Source organism: Argopecten irradians, chromosome 6, assembly GCF_041381155.1.
Source record: "Argopecten irradians isolate NY chromosome 6, Ai_NY, whole genome shotgun sequence".
Lineage (NCBI taxonomy): Eukaryota > Metazoa > Mollusca > Bivalvia > Pectinida > Pectinidae > Argopecten > Argopecten irradians.
This window is the reverse complement of record NC_091139.1, coordinates 40,375,441-40,388,981: the sequence shown is the minus strand read 5'-3', so window position 1 is coordinate 40,388,981 and position 13,541 is coordinate 40,375,441. Positions and strand designations below refer to the sequence as shown.

The 13,541-nt window shown below is 34.6% G+C and overlaps 1 protein-coding gene across 1 annotated transcript; it reads left to right on the top strand.

Moving 5' to 3' along the window:
- The first annotated feature begins 672 nt into the window (after positions 1–672).
- LOC138325882 (peroxisomal membrane protein PEX13-like) lies at positions 673–13,113 on the top strand. The gene is made up of 4 exons (XM_069271860.1): positions 673–818; positions 8,163–8,890; positions 9,678–9,800; positions 10,442–13,113. The coding sequence occupies exons 1-4, from the start codon at positions 733–735 to the stop codon at positions 10,888–10,890; spliced, it is 1,386 nt and encodes a 461-aa protein (XP_069127961.1). The 5' UTR covers positions 673–732; the 3' UTR covers positions 10,891–13,113.
- Positions 13,114–13,541: the final 428 nt, after the last annotated feature.

Below are 13,541 nucleotides of genomic sequence, written 5' to 3'. Positions count from 1 at the left end.
ACAGTAGAATTAAATTGTCTTCCTAGAAATTCAGCTAACAGTTATCCCTCAGGGCGTAGTGAGGATTTTTAGAAATCAGTTAATCTGGATATTCCATGTAGAATTATTATTTTCCGCAAAATGCGCGTTTCCCATTAATATAGTTATACATTGCGACACCGTTCAACCACTTCAGAATAAAAAACAAATAACCCAATGTAAATTACATCATTGTTATAATATGATAGTGACCCAGAATTACTCTCAATGAACATGCATGTAAGTGTTACATAAGTATGAATTTGTCACCATTATTCTTTTTCATTGAAAATTTCTTTAGCTTAATTTTGTAAAAAAAAAAATCGATGAAAATTTGAATTTTCTAAATCAAAAGAAAATATCTTCTATTTTCTATTCTTCATCTGGGTCTAAAATTTGCAATAACCTGGGAATTACTGCTATGAAGAGTCAATAAAAAAGATTTAGGAAACTACAAGATGTGAGAACGAATGCAATATTGTGTCAACCTATATATATGTAGCTTGGAGTAAGGGAAAACATTAAATTTAGCTACATGCATGCATATGCTTTTAAACTTCATAATAAAAATAAAAGATAAAACTATTTTAGAAAAAAAGACGTATACGATTATGCCTCCGACGAGCATCGAACATGCCTACTTTCGGTTTCGTTCTGACCTTGACCCTTGTATCACAGATAAGCGCTTGAGTGACAAGGATCACACTATGTAAAATGGCTGCTCCTCCAAAACCTTGGGAAAGTCCAGGAGTGAACAGATTGCAAACCTCGGCCGGTATACCATCAAACAACATGTCAGGGTACTTATTCTGTCATATATATTAATTTATAGACATTAATATTGTTCTGCGTGTGCTTTTAAAAAACCTTATCGTCATCGCTACTTGTCTACAGTGACGTCGTGCCAAAACATTTTCATATCAGTCACATAAGAGTCAAGAGCTTATGCTCTTAGTACACTGACCATCTTCATCAAGCTAAAGTTCATGTCATATGGTGTAAGTGTATGCAAGAAAAAACCTACTATACAGTATACAGAATGGGTTGCTGACTTAACAGTTGGAGTTAGGGAATCGAGTCGAGAGACTGAAGAGTTCCCATAATTTATTTCGTCATCCCCGACCAAGATTTAGGCCGTTTTCGATTATACGGTTTGACTGGTTGGACAATATTGTTCGTTTATGAATTAAAGACAGATTTGGTGGTTTTATATTGTTACCAGACGTGCCTTGAAAAAGCCCCCATAGGCTTGTTAAAAAAATGCAGGTCCGTCAGGATTTAATTTTAAACTTGAAATGATGACCTAACAAACAGTCGAACCGGTTGTTTCCGAAAAAAAACCCGAAAATAACCCATGACTAACTTGAGGGAAATTTCCCCTAGTGCAAAGCTACAATTGTAGGTAGAGGTCGACCTTTTCACTCTGTGCATTTTTTTACTAAAATCTGCTACACTAAGTATACCCCACCTCCATTTCAAATGTGTTTGCTTTAGAACACAGACTGACCTAAATTCTCTCTCCAAGTAAGCCTCCAATACTTCCACTTTCAGTGGTCTACAACAACAAATGTTACAGGAAGGGTGACAGAAGTGAGTAGTATACTGTTAGTGTGCTACTTAATTAGCTAAAACCCTTGGCGGATCTCGGGTCAAAACTGAAGTTTCTGCTTTCAAATTCTGATTGGATGTGGCTACTTTCAGCAACCAATGAACACACGTTTTTTTATATGCCAACAAAACTGAACTGAATTGATAGTAGTGACCTATATTGTATATTGAGGCATGCCATGCCTGTCAACAACAGCTCCAACAGTCTGTAATGTTATTGTTTTTGCTGCTGGTCATTTGGACTAGTAAACCCCAAAAATACACTAGTCTGACTATTTAATTACTAGTCCAAATTAAATATACAGCCGTTTTGCTTCAGCACTTCAAGGGATTTAGGTATGTAGCGGGATTGGACTGGGTCGATCATCGGTGACCAGGTAGCTCAGTCGGTAGAGCACTCGGCTAGTATTCTGAGGGTCCCGGGTTCGAATCCCGGTCTGGCCGCTACATTTTCTCCTCTCCTGTTACAGGTAGAATCGATGCTCCAGATATTTTTTGGAGGGGTGGGTACTTGTACTCACACTTTTGAAGGGGAGGGGTACAACTCTGTATGAAGCCAAAACTGAACAGATATTTCAATAAAAGCAATGTAGTTATATTATAAAGTAATCAATGATAAACTAGCTATTTTGTAAATATCTATCCAAAACAAGAGCACAATTGATGCAGACTCTTAGATAATGACTGGAATTCATCTGGTTTTTTAGCCCACCATCATCAGATGGTGGGCTATTCAAATCGCTTTTTGTCCGTGGTCCGTCCGTCCTTCCGTCCGTCCTTCCGTCCGTCCGTCCGTTAACAATTCTTGTTATCGCTATTTCTCAGAAAGCACTGAAGGGATCTTTCTCAAATTTCATATGTAGGTTCCCCTAGGGCCCTAGTTGTGCATATTGCATTTTGGGACCAATCGGTTAACAAGATGGCCGCCAGGCAGCCATCTTGGATTTTGATACTTAAAGTTTGTTATCGCTATTTCTCAGAAAGTACTGAAGAGATCTTTCTCAAATTTCATATGTAGGTTCCCCTAGGGCCCTAGTTGTGCATATTGCATTTTGGGGACCAATCGGTTAACAAGATGGCAGCCAGGCAGCCATCTTGGATTTTGATACTTAAAGTTTGTTATCGCTATTTCTCAGAAAGTACTGAAGGGATCTTTCTCAAATTTCATATGTAGGTTCCCCTAGGGCCCTAGTTGTGCATATTGCATTTTGGGACCAATCGGTTAACAAGATGGCCGCCAGGCAGCCATCTTGGATTTTAATACTTAAAGTTTGTTATCGCTATTTCTCAGAAAGTACTAAAGGGATCTTTCTCAAATTTCATATGTAGGTTCCCCTAGGGCCCTAGTTGTGCATATTGCATTTTGGGACCAATCGGTTAACAAGATGGCCGCCAGGCAGCCATCTTGGATTTTAATACTTAAAGTTTGTTATCGCTATTTCTCAGAAAGTACTGAAGGGATCTTTCTCAAATTTCATATGTAGGTTCCCCTAGGGCCCTAGTTGTGCATAATGCGTTTTTGGATCGATCGGTCAACAAAATGGCCACCAGGCAGCCATCTTGGATTTTGATAGTTAAAGATTAATATCGCTATTTCTCACAAAAGTACTGAAGGGATCTTTCTCATATTTCATATGTAGGTTTCCCTAGGGCTCTTGTTGTGCATAATGCGTTTTTGGATCGATCGGTCAACAAAATGGCCGCCAGGCTGCCATCTTGGAATTTGATAGTTAAAGTTTGTTATCGCTATTTCTCACAAAGAACTGAAGGGATCTTTCTCATATTTCATATGTAGGTTTCCCTAGGGCTCTTGTTGTGCATAATGCGTTTTTGGATCGATCGGTCAACAAAATGGCCGCCAGGCTGCCATCTTGGAATTTGATAGTTAAAGTTTGTTATCACTATTTCTCAGAAAGTATTGAATGAATCTGTCTCAAATTTCATATATAGGTTCCTCTATGGCCCTAGTTGTGCATATTTCGATTTGGGACCGATCGATTTACAAGATGGCCGCCAAGGAGCCATCTTGGATTTTGATAGTTGAAGTTTGTTACTGCTATTTCTCAGAAAGTACTGAAGCGATCTGTCTCAAATTTTATATGTAGTATGTTTGCAAAAGTTTGAAAAGCAGAGAAAAGATCCCTCTTTCCATTGTCAGACATAGATCATTCTTTGGTGGGCGCCAAGATCCCTCTGGGATCTCTTGTACTAAATTTCTACTGATTTTATTTCTGGATATAAGCGCTCATAATAATTAGGTCGAGTAATATAAATATTTGTAGGGGTAATTTGTACATGTTCAAACAATTTTTAAGGGTAACTGACAGATTTTCAATGGGTATTTTACATGTGTATTCATCTTAACTGGAGAACGGAGAGTATCGTTCTACCCTTGGATAGCAAAGTTGGTATATGTACTGCCAGCCTGGATTGATGTAACTACTCCGAATTTATATTACTGGTATGTTGTTCCACATTTAAAAATAGGAGAAAAGAGAATGTACCACTGAGCTATAAAGTGAAATTCCCTCTGGCTGATTTTTGACTTAAGCCGTACTTTGTATGGTTTGAGTCTAAGGCACTAATTAACATATGACACGCTAATTTAAATGCCGTTGACCTATACTGTGTATTACATCTCACCCCTCCCCCCCTCCCTCACTCCCTCTGTGTCTGCATGTGTATAATGGCACCTAATTCACAGCAGCTAGTACCTAACCTTCCATACACACTGGTGACTCCCCCATCTAACTTAAATATCTAGGTGTTTCATTCTGTGTACATTAAATAATGTTTTTTAAAAACAGATCTGAGATAAAAGACAATAAAAGGCTGCCCTATAATGTGTGCATGGTTTTGCTTACATATATAAGTGAGCAATACAAGAGTGTAGGACAAAAGTTTTTTTAATGAATGTAAGACTTTTGCTTTTTTATTTTAGAATCTTTTCTTTTGTTTATAAGAATTTTGATTAAAAAGAATGTCAAACAAAACATACACCCAGTATGGTTTTTCTGTGATCAGTTGAATATTCTTGAAATAATCTATATCAAAGTCGGTCACAAATTAAGACATTTGACTGCTGATAGATACACAAAGCTTTGAATTAAGTTTCTATAACACACAGTATCTGTTTCTGGGTAATGGAAATCTGCCTAACAGCTTAATGTTTTTATAATGAATTACTCATATCATTAGGAAATTATTAGTTTTTTCACTATAATAACAATAATTGTAAAAACATAATTGTGTATCATAATGTCATATAATCAGCATAACTTGAAACTAAAAATCGTTTTGAATTATATTATAATTTGTGGCAGTACTGCAAAAAATTATTATATATTATATTTACATCTATGTGAAGTAAAACAAGTACATACAGTCAGACCATGAAGTCAAATTGTGGTCTGCAATTTTATTTCTTATGTTTGATTTAATTAAGCTGTACTTTGTATGGTTTGAGTCTAAGGGATTACATCCAGTAACATTTCAACTCTGTAATTTAAATGATGTTGACCTACGACATGCTAATTTCAATGCAGTTGACCTATACTGTATCTGAGCTATATGGATACACTGTTCTTGCAGTTATAATACAACAAATCATGTGCTATAAACTGATATGAATAAATGCTATATATTTTTGTGTATAATAATAGTTTTTCATCTCTTAATTCCAATTAACATACAAAATAATCACATTTATGTAAACTAATGTTCAAAGTGAAATATGTTGTTTGCATCTTACTAGCCTAACAAAGATGCAACTTTGGGGGTCTCACTAAAATCATTAAATCCATATACCATATACATGTGGGGCATGATAATTTCTAATTAATGTAATGGCCTTGAAATCATCATTTGGCCTTTTCCTCAAATACATATGAAAAATCATATGCGAATAAAACATAATTTTCAGCACATAAGAATGAAATCACTGAATACACTGAATTTAAAGAGAAGATACCTTATTATTATTCAAAATATGATTAAAGAATTTACTCTTTGTGTTTATTCCCCATAATGCATGCTCCTTAGATTAATACCACAATCCATTTTTCATAAATCAGACTGAATTCCATCATTATGGTAAAAATGGACACAAACAGTGTTAAATTACCATACTTATTTCGAAATAGAATGCCTAAAAAAAGCTCTTATTCCCTAATGATGGTTTGAAAACTATACATGAAAATTAAAATTTGTTTTGATATTTTCAACATTTACAAAATAACTTGAAATATAAATTGGTGGCTTATGATATTGTGTAAAATACAGATATCCTCGAGTGAGTTCTGGTTGTAGATATTAAGCATTGGCATTCAGTTGGCATTCATAGTCAATATGAATACCAACTGGAGGGAGGCAAATTTCATGATGCGCTGTAGCTTCATGGAGATCGATTGCTAATGATACAAAAAAGCTTTTTAATCAATTTCGTTTAAAGCCCCACTATCCGTATCTGTCTTATTTTGTTCATGATTTAGAAGAATGGCGAAAAACAAATTCTGTTATAAATCATGCAGAGATAGGACTAAATCGAAGTCAAGATGAGTGATAATAATTCGGAAACTTTTGATAAAAATCAAATAAATATTGAACATCGCTATGTGGGTCCCACTTATTCAAACAAGCCGAAGTAAGCAGACATTGTAACATCATTGCCGAAAACATCATGTGACTACCGTAACTATGTAACATCTGTCCAAACTCTTCCGAGAACGGGTCATGAACTTTCCGACTTCCGTTCGGCAATAATCGTAACTTCTATGGCGACCAGTTTAAAATGAAGGCATGTTTATAAGTATCGACTTTCAACGACTGCTGTACCAAAGTTATTAAGAAATCATTTTAAATATTCTTTGATATAACTTAATTTCAACTACATCTACAAATACCGGTACTAACAATATCGGGGTAGAAGTAAACTTGACTTTTTGTTGATAGTTACGTATAGTGTGGCTTTAAATATGCCGGAATGAAAGAAATATGTAATAGGTATATGCGCAAAGAAGTTAGATATAGGATACTATCCAATTGATGTTGTCAGAGTAAATTGAAGATTGCTATAAAGGGATTTAAAGGATATGATAAATACATGGTACACATTTTAACAAAATCTAGCGACAAATGACATTTTGTTGCCTTTTTCTCAAAAGAAAGAGAGAAGGGGATATTTATGTATCAATGACTCACAGTCAAGTGATCTTCTGTAATGATCCTATTTTGTGATTCGCAACTAATATATGTGTTTATGAATAATGAAATAAATTGTCATCTTATAATAGAGTGCTTGCATTTATAAAACAACATTTTTAGCTGGAATTCATAGTTTTCCAACTTGGAATTTACATAAAGTGTATGATATACTGTTCAACGATATCAAATTCATTTATCTTAGAAATTGCAATGTCTTTCAATTACATTATTATATCGCATAACGCATGTTCTTTGTATTTAGTAGAAGGAAATAGAAGATTAACTTTAAAAGGGTGTATAAACAATTTCTTTACCATTGCAATTTGACAACAATTGATGGATATGCTATTGTGCATTGACATTTATCATTTATGTAATCAATGCAAATCAAAATTCTTGATTTGTAACTTTTTTGAGGCTTAAGTCTCAGTACTTTCAGTACTTTGATTCCCCTTATATAACTGGGGTCGGTAAATGACCCCATTCCCCATGCAAACCCCTCTATTTTTTTCCCAATTACAATGAAAAATTCCCAAATCTGAAACTGTTTTCTCTGAAGCTGTTGTGATGGTCTTCATCTTTTGATAAAATGAAACAGTTTACTGTTTAACAGTATCTATCACATATAAAACCATGTTCAGAAATGGGTGTCTTTTTCCCAAAACTATTCTTTCTGCGATTAAAAATTCCCAATTTGTTACAAAACTATTTTTCCCGAAATACCCTGAAAAGTCACTGGGCTACAAGGCAGCCTTTTCACTAGCTACACTATTTACAACCAACACCTAACTTATACACAAAGCTGCTGCTGCTGATGATGATTATTGCAGACAAGGCAATATTTTCAGTAAAGTGTTTGCAATTTGTAAATAACAAAATAATATATAGGGCAAAGCCATTGACATTCAGTAGGCAAAAAAAAAACAAAAACAATATAGTACATGAATTACTAAATTATCAACCTAGTTTCATATCTTGACATATCAGTACTGTGATGTGTGATCAATCTAGAACTGTTTTTCATGGGTTCTGTTCATCAAAAATACCGGATCCTACAGTGTTAAAGAGAGTCACATCCAGAAAAACCTTGGGTTCTTTCAAAAATGTATGATAATACAGGACTCAAGATGTACATGTAGATTTATCAATGTCAGTATATATACCGGTAATATATAAATTATATCTCATACCCAAGAATGAATACATATTACTGTCATCATTATTTGTCTAGAGGTCTTTACAACTAAAATATTGTAGCTATGCATCACGACTAAGGTACTGAATTTGCTCTATTTATTAGTGGTATGTTTATTATTTGATATCTACTGTTACAGATCAGGTGCCTCACTGCCACCATGCTGTACAGGACCATCAGCAGGTACAAGTACAGGTACACCTCCCCCAGTTCCAGGTAGACCCTCCCAACAAGGCATGTATGGCTCCCGTCTGTCCACCATGTCTGGCTACGGAGGAGCATACGGTGGTATGGGATACGGCTCCTCCTACATGAGTCCGTACAGCAGTTATGGAGGAAGCATGTATAGCAGCCCCTACAATAGTCTGGGAGGGTATGGTATGGGCTATAACAGATATGGTATGAATGGACCAGAAGATCAGTACAATGGATTTGCCAGACAAGCCGAGGAGAGTTCCCGACAAGCCTTTCAGTCTGTGGAGAGTATTGTGAATGCATTTACATCAGTCAGTATGATGCTGGACTCCACCTTTCAGGCCGTGTACAATTCCTTCAGAGCTGTACTGGGAGTAGCGGACAATTTTTCACGACTGAAAATGCAATTAGGACAGGTGTTTTCTGCTCTGGCTTTTTTTCGATTCCTCCGCTATTTGTACAGGAAGTTATTAGTATTGCTTGGTCTCAGACCAGCAGGTTATGCTGAAGAAGCCTGGACACAAGCCTCAGACACTATAGAACAGCTGGCAGCCGAAGCAGCGAAGGATCCTAAGAAATCCTCCTGGCCTATCCTGGTGTTTTTTGGAATCATACTTGGGGCACCTTGGCTGATATGGAAATTCATTAATAGAATGGCTGATCCAGCAGAAGGTATTTAAGAGTCAGTTAGTTGTCATAAATTATTTAATTTTTGACATGTTTTAAAGTGAATAGTAGGACAAAAGAAGGCTAAAGTTGGTAAAATTTGTGTTAATTTATCCAATATAATTTCTTACATAAAAAAAAAGAAGAAAAAATGATCCTGTCAAAATTGCTCTGCATGCGAAGAAATTAATTTATATTACAGGAATCCTAAAATGACCTCCCGGCTGGCTATGTCCATGATGACAATTTATGCAGGCTTGCATTAGCCTTCCTGTATACTTATTGATTAAATGGTGTGTACTAGTTATATAATATGCACCATGTTGAATATGTAGGTAGCCCAATGTATGTTATTCTCCAATGTGTGTCATTTAAGTTCATACAGATAATAGATATAATGATATATTATAAGTTAGTGCATGTTCTACATACACATTATATTTCATCAACTTTACGTAAAATGGAATGAGTGTATTCAAAAGAGAAAAGTAAATAAATAAATTAAAAAATAAGTAAATTGAACATACTTACCAGATTGCTGACTTAAAAACTGGAATCAGGAACATTTAATATGGTAAGGAGTTCCAATCAAATAAAAATGTATCAAAAATAGGCAAGACCCATAAATTACTACTACGGTAGGTGGTACTTTTCAGAGTAGTCTGGCTATATCCTTCAACTCCAAAATTGGGTATATCATAAATGGCCCTTGCTTGCCTTTAATAGGATGTAAAACATTAACAAACCAAACTTAATTAGTGACCTTTTCATTTGTTTTTTAATTTTCTTGCAGAGAAAAAATGGGCAACAGGTGAAGAAGACCATTTTGTAGCTCGAGCTGAGTATGACTTTAAATCTGAATCGAACAACGAACTGTCCTTCAGAGCAGGACAAAACATCAACGTTGCTCCTAAAGGTAATTCATACAATGCAGTTCACCAGCATCCAATTTCTGTGGATATAGGCCAGTTTTGCATCATTTTGGATATATCAGTTACCAGTTATTGTTTTAGTTTCTAAATATATATAATCCAGCTTGATGATAAATTGGCCTGTTTTATTTCACTTTCATCTTGCTAAATTTAGTGTATTAATTCAGAATAGAACTTCTGAAAATCTTATTTTACTCGATTTAAAGCTCTAGATCTTCTGCTTCTGGACGCTCATTCATCTATATGCTGGCAGATCTTCTAAGAAGACTACTTTCTTAGAAGAGCGGAAATCGAGATGGCCTCCATCGTCGTTGACCCACGGTTGATTGCACTACACTACGTTACACTTATCACCCGCAAGACAACTCAACCTCAGAGCACCACTTTAATGACGTTACTCAATAAATAGAAACCATAACTCTTTTAAAATGAGAACTCTTCAGGAGGGAGAATGTTTATGGATATCAATGTTGTTTATGTACAGCTTCTACAGATCCCAAATACATACTGCCTTTATAATGTTTTTAGTTTGAATTAGCAATATTTCACCATTGATTTCATTAAACATTAAATCAAGAATTAGACTTTCCATATATTCATTTATCGTTTTAAAATTTCATTTCAGAACTACAACCAAGAATGAAAGGCTGGCTATTGGCAAGTATTGATGGAAAGAAAACTGGCATTATTCCTGCAAATTACGTGAAAGTGTTGGGCAAGAAGAGGGGTACTCGCTATACTGAGGCAGCAGCTCTGGAGAACGGCCTGAATACAGTAACACCAGCCATCCCACAGAGTGTACCCCAACAAGGCAAGTCCTGTCATAAAAGTTCACAACCACAAGAAGAGCCGTCTTCCGGTTGTCAGCAGCAAGAAAAATCCTGTTGTAGTGGTTCCAAAAAATCAGTATCAGTGTTAGAAAGCGTGCCGGAGAGCGAGTCACAGGAAGATGTCTTCCAGAGCAACGGTATCGATGGAGATGGGCCAAACACATATTCCACTGTCGACAGCACATCCATTAACAATATGGATGCCGAGGACATTTTGGGTGGCAATACTAACAGTCTTGATTGACACTCTGTGAACTGTTTAAGCAGTTCTAAAACAAAAAGGATTGTAAGTCTTTCATTGTGATACTGTATATTTAGAGTATGTATATATATTTTGTGATTACATAACTGATGTTGTGTAAATATTGATTATACATTTGTAATTACTGTAAACCAGCCTCCTTTCGCGGCGGAATTCACAACAATATCATGCAGATCAACTTTTGCAGAATGAAACTTTCATAGAATTACCTTTCAATGTAGGTTTGAGAATTTCTTATTCACAGAGATATACTTCTGTGAGTGCACTTGATTGCAAATAGCATGTGAAAGTAGGTTGGATCATAATACTTTGTCAGAGTTGTGAAAGATATAACATCCTTTTGTTTATAGTCACGCGTGTAATCTCAGATGGATTATACATAGCACAGCATTCATGGCTTAATTAGGAATCATCACTTAATAAAACAGATTTTCATAAATCACAGTTAGCCACCACCTAATTATGTGAAGGAGAAATTAGTTAACTGATGCTTTTGATTCTTGTTGTCTGGTATACAGGAAGATTCCGTTAGGTTTGGAAATATTTCATTGGTTCCAGCTGAACTTCAAACTAAGCATTTAAACTGACTTACTTGTATACATATTCGGGTAATTTTAACACAGTCCCACCATCTTCCATGATAACTACCTGGTAACTAGGTTCAACTGAATATCACATGTATACAATAAACAATAACAAAATTTAGCTTTACATGTACCAGGTACATGTATTTTAAAATATGCAGAGATAATAATAATACATTATATGTATTTGTTATTTAACTGTTAATAAATACAAATGTACTCTACAAATTGCACAAATGTGCAATTAATTTATGGATGATCACAATCATGTAAATACCATATAATCATTGAATCAAGAATGTCTTAATTACTTTATGTCTATGATTCTGTTATAAGTCTAAACAGTTCAATGGTTCTCTGCAAAAATGAAACAATAAATTTTTCGTTGTTTTCACACCAAATCCGACTTTCCGATTGGCAATTTCTTTTTTCGTATCTCTATGAAGAAAAAGTGAAAAAGTCTGAGAATGGCACAAAAACCTAACGCTTATCTTGACATCACAATAGAGAAACATCATATACTGATTTGGAAAAAAAATAATGCCATGGAAAAATCAACTGAATTGTATGTTAAACATATTTTGTTTTATCAAGTAGTCTGAAAAATTAATTATAAGGGTTGATGTCACTATTTTTGTCTCTAAATTTTGTTTGAAAACTTGTGTGCCCAACCTCAAAGCCACATGGTGTACCAATATTTGATCTTTTTGATGTACATCAGTGGGCCAATTTACCTGTGTCATCTATTGTCACACACACAGGACCTTCAGTTTTTCTACAACATAGTCCAGTAGTGGAGGTTACAACAGTGATAGTAACTCCTGGAATATTTAGAATGTATTTATGATGCCATTCTGTCAGATAAATCAAATACATTGGTATACATTTAACTCTAAACCAACTTAAGTTTCATCCAGGTGTGATTATTTTCACGGTTTTATGAGCAAAGTAAATTTATTATTAAAAAGTTCTTTCACATCAATTAGTTAATATACAAAAGTAAGTCTCATTGATTTGGTTTTGAAAAATGGCAAAATTTAGTAAGAGAAAGTTAGTTTACAGTAGTTTGTCTTTTGCAGAAAATTTAAATCATTTTTATGCCTCCACCATGAAATGGAGAGGTATATTTTATTATTCGTATTGATCATGTCTTGTTGCGTTCTATTCCTATTTGATTTTGAAGTGGGGCATTTACTAGTATACAAGTCCTCACAGAATTTTTTTCTTAATTTTCTTGTTGGCTGTTCTGCATGTTGCACATTTGTTAGTCAAAAGTGGAAAATCAAACCTTTCATGAAATCTTAGCATTGGATTTCATTTTTGTCACCGTACAAGTGAAATACTGGATTTAAGTTCTTAGTGATAAATACATTCATTTGTACTGAAATTCATAGCTTGACTTTAAATTTTGCGCATAGAAATTAGCTTCTATTGCTTTTCAGTTGATTTATGTTTATTTAATGGGTGAGAAGTTTATATTATATTCAGATCAACCATTAGTTTAAGATTTGTTTGAAACAAGTCGTAGCATTTTTTTATGCACAGGAGTTTGATGTTCTGTCAATAATTTATAGTATAAATATATATAAAAAAAAAATACCCCTACATACTATATAAAAAGTATGTAGGGGTATTTTTTTTATTTATTTATACTATAAATTATTGACAGAACGTCAAACTCCTATGAGTTATATTATGGTGGATAGAGTAAATTATTGATTATTATGACTTGTTATGTTGTGATCTTTTGTTTTTGATTCAAACCAAATATTTATTTTTAATTGTAAATGTATTGATGATCATGAAAATATTCTAAAATAAATCTGATTTCTATAAAATTCATAACCTTTGTTTGTTTAAGGATAAATTTTTCAAAATTCTAGAATCTTGCATCAGGCCATGCTGTGTCCATCCAGTAATGACATATTTTACTGGTACCAAACTAGCTGTGAGGTCGTAACTCTAAACGATGGAAGGAAGATTTCTCACAGATAGTTGTGTCAGGAAAAGAGTGAAGGCAGGATACGATTACTGGTATTCATTCTAGTA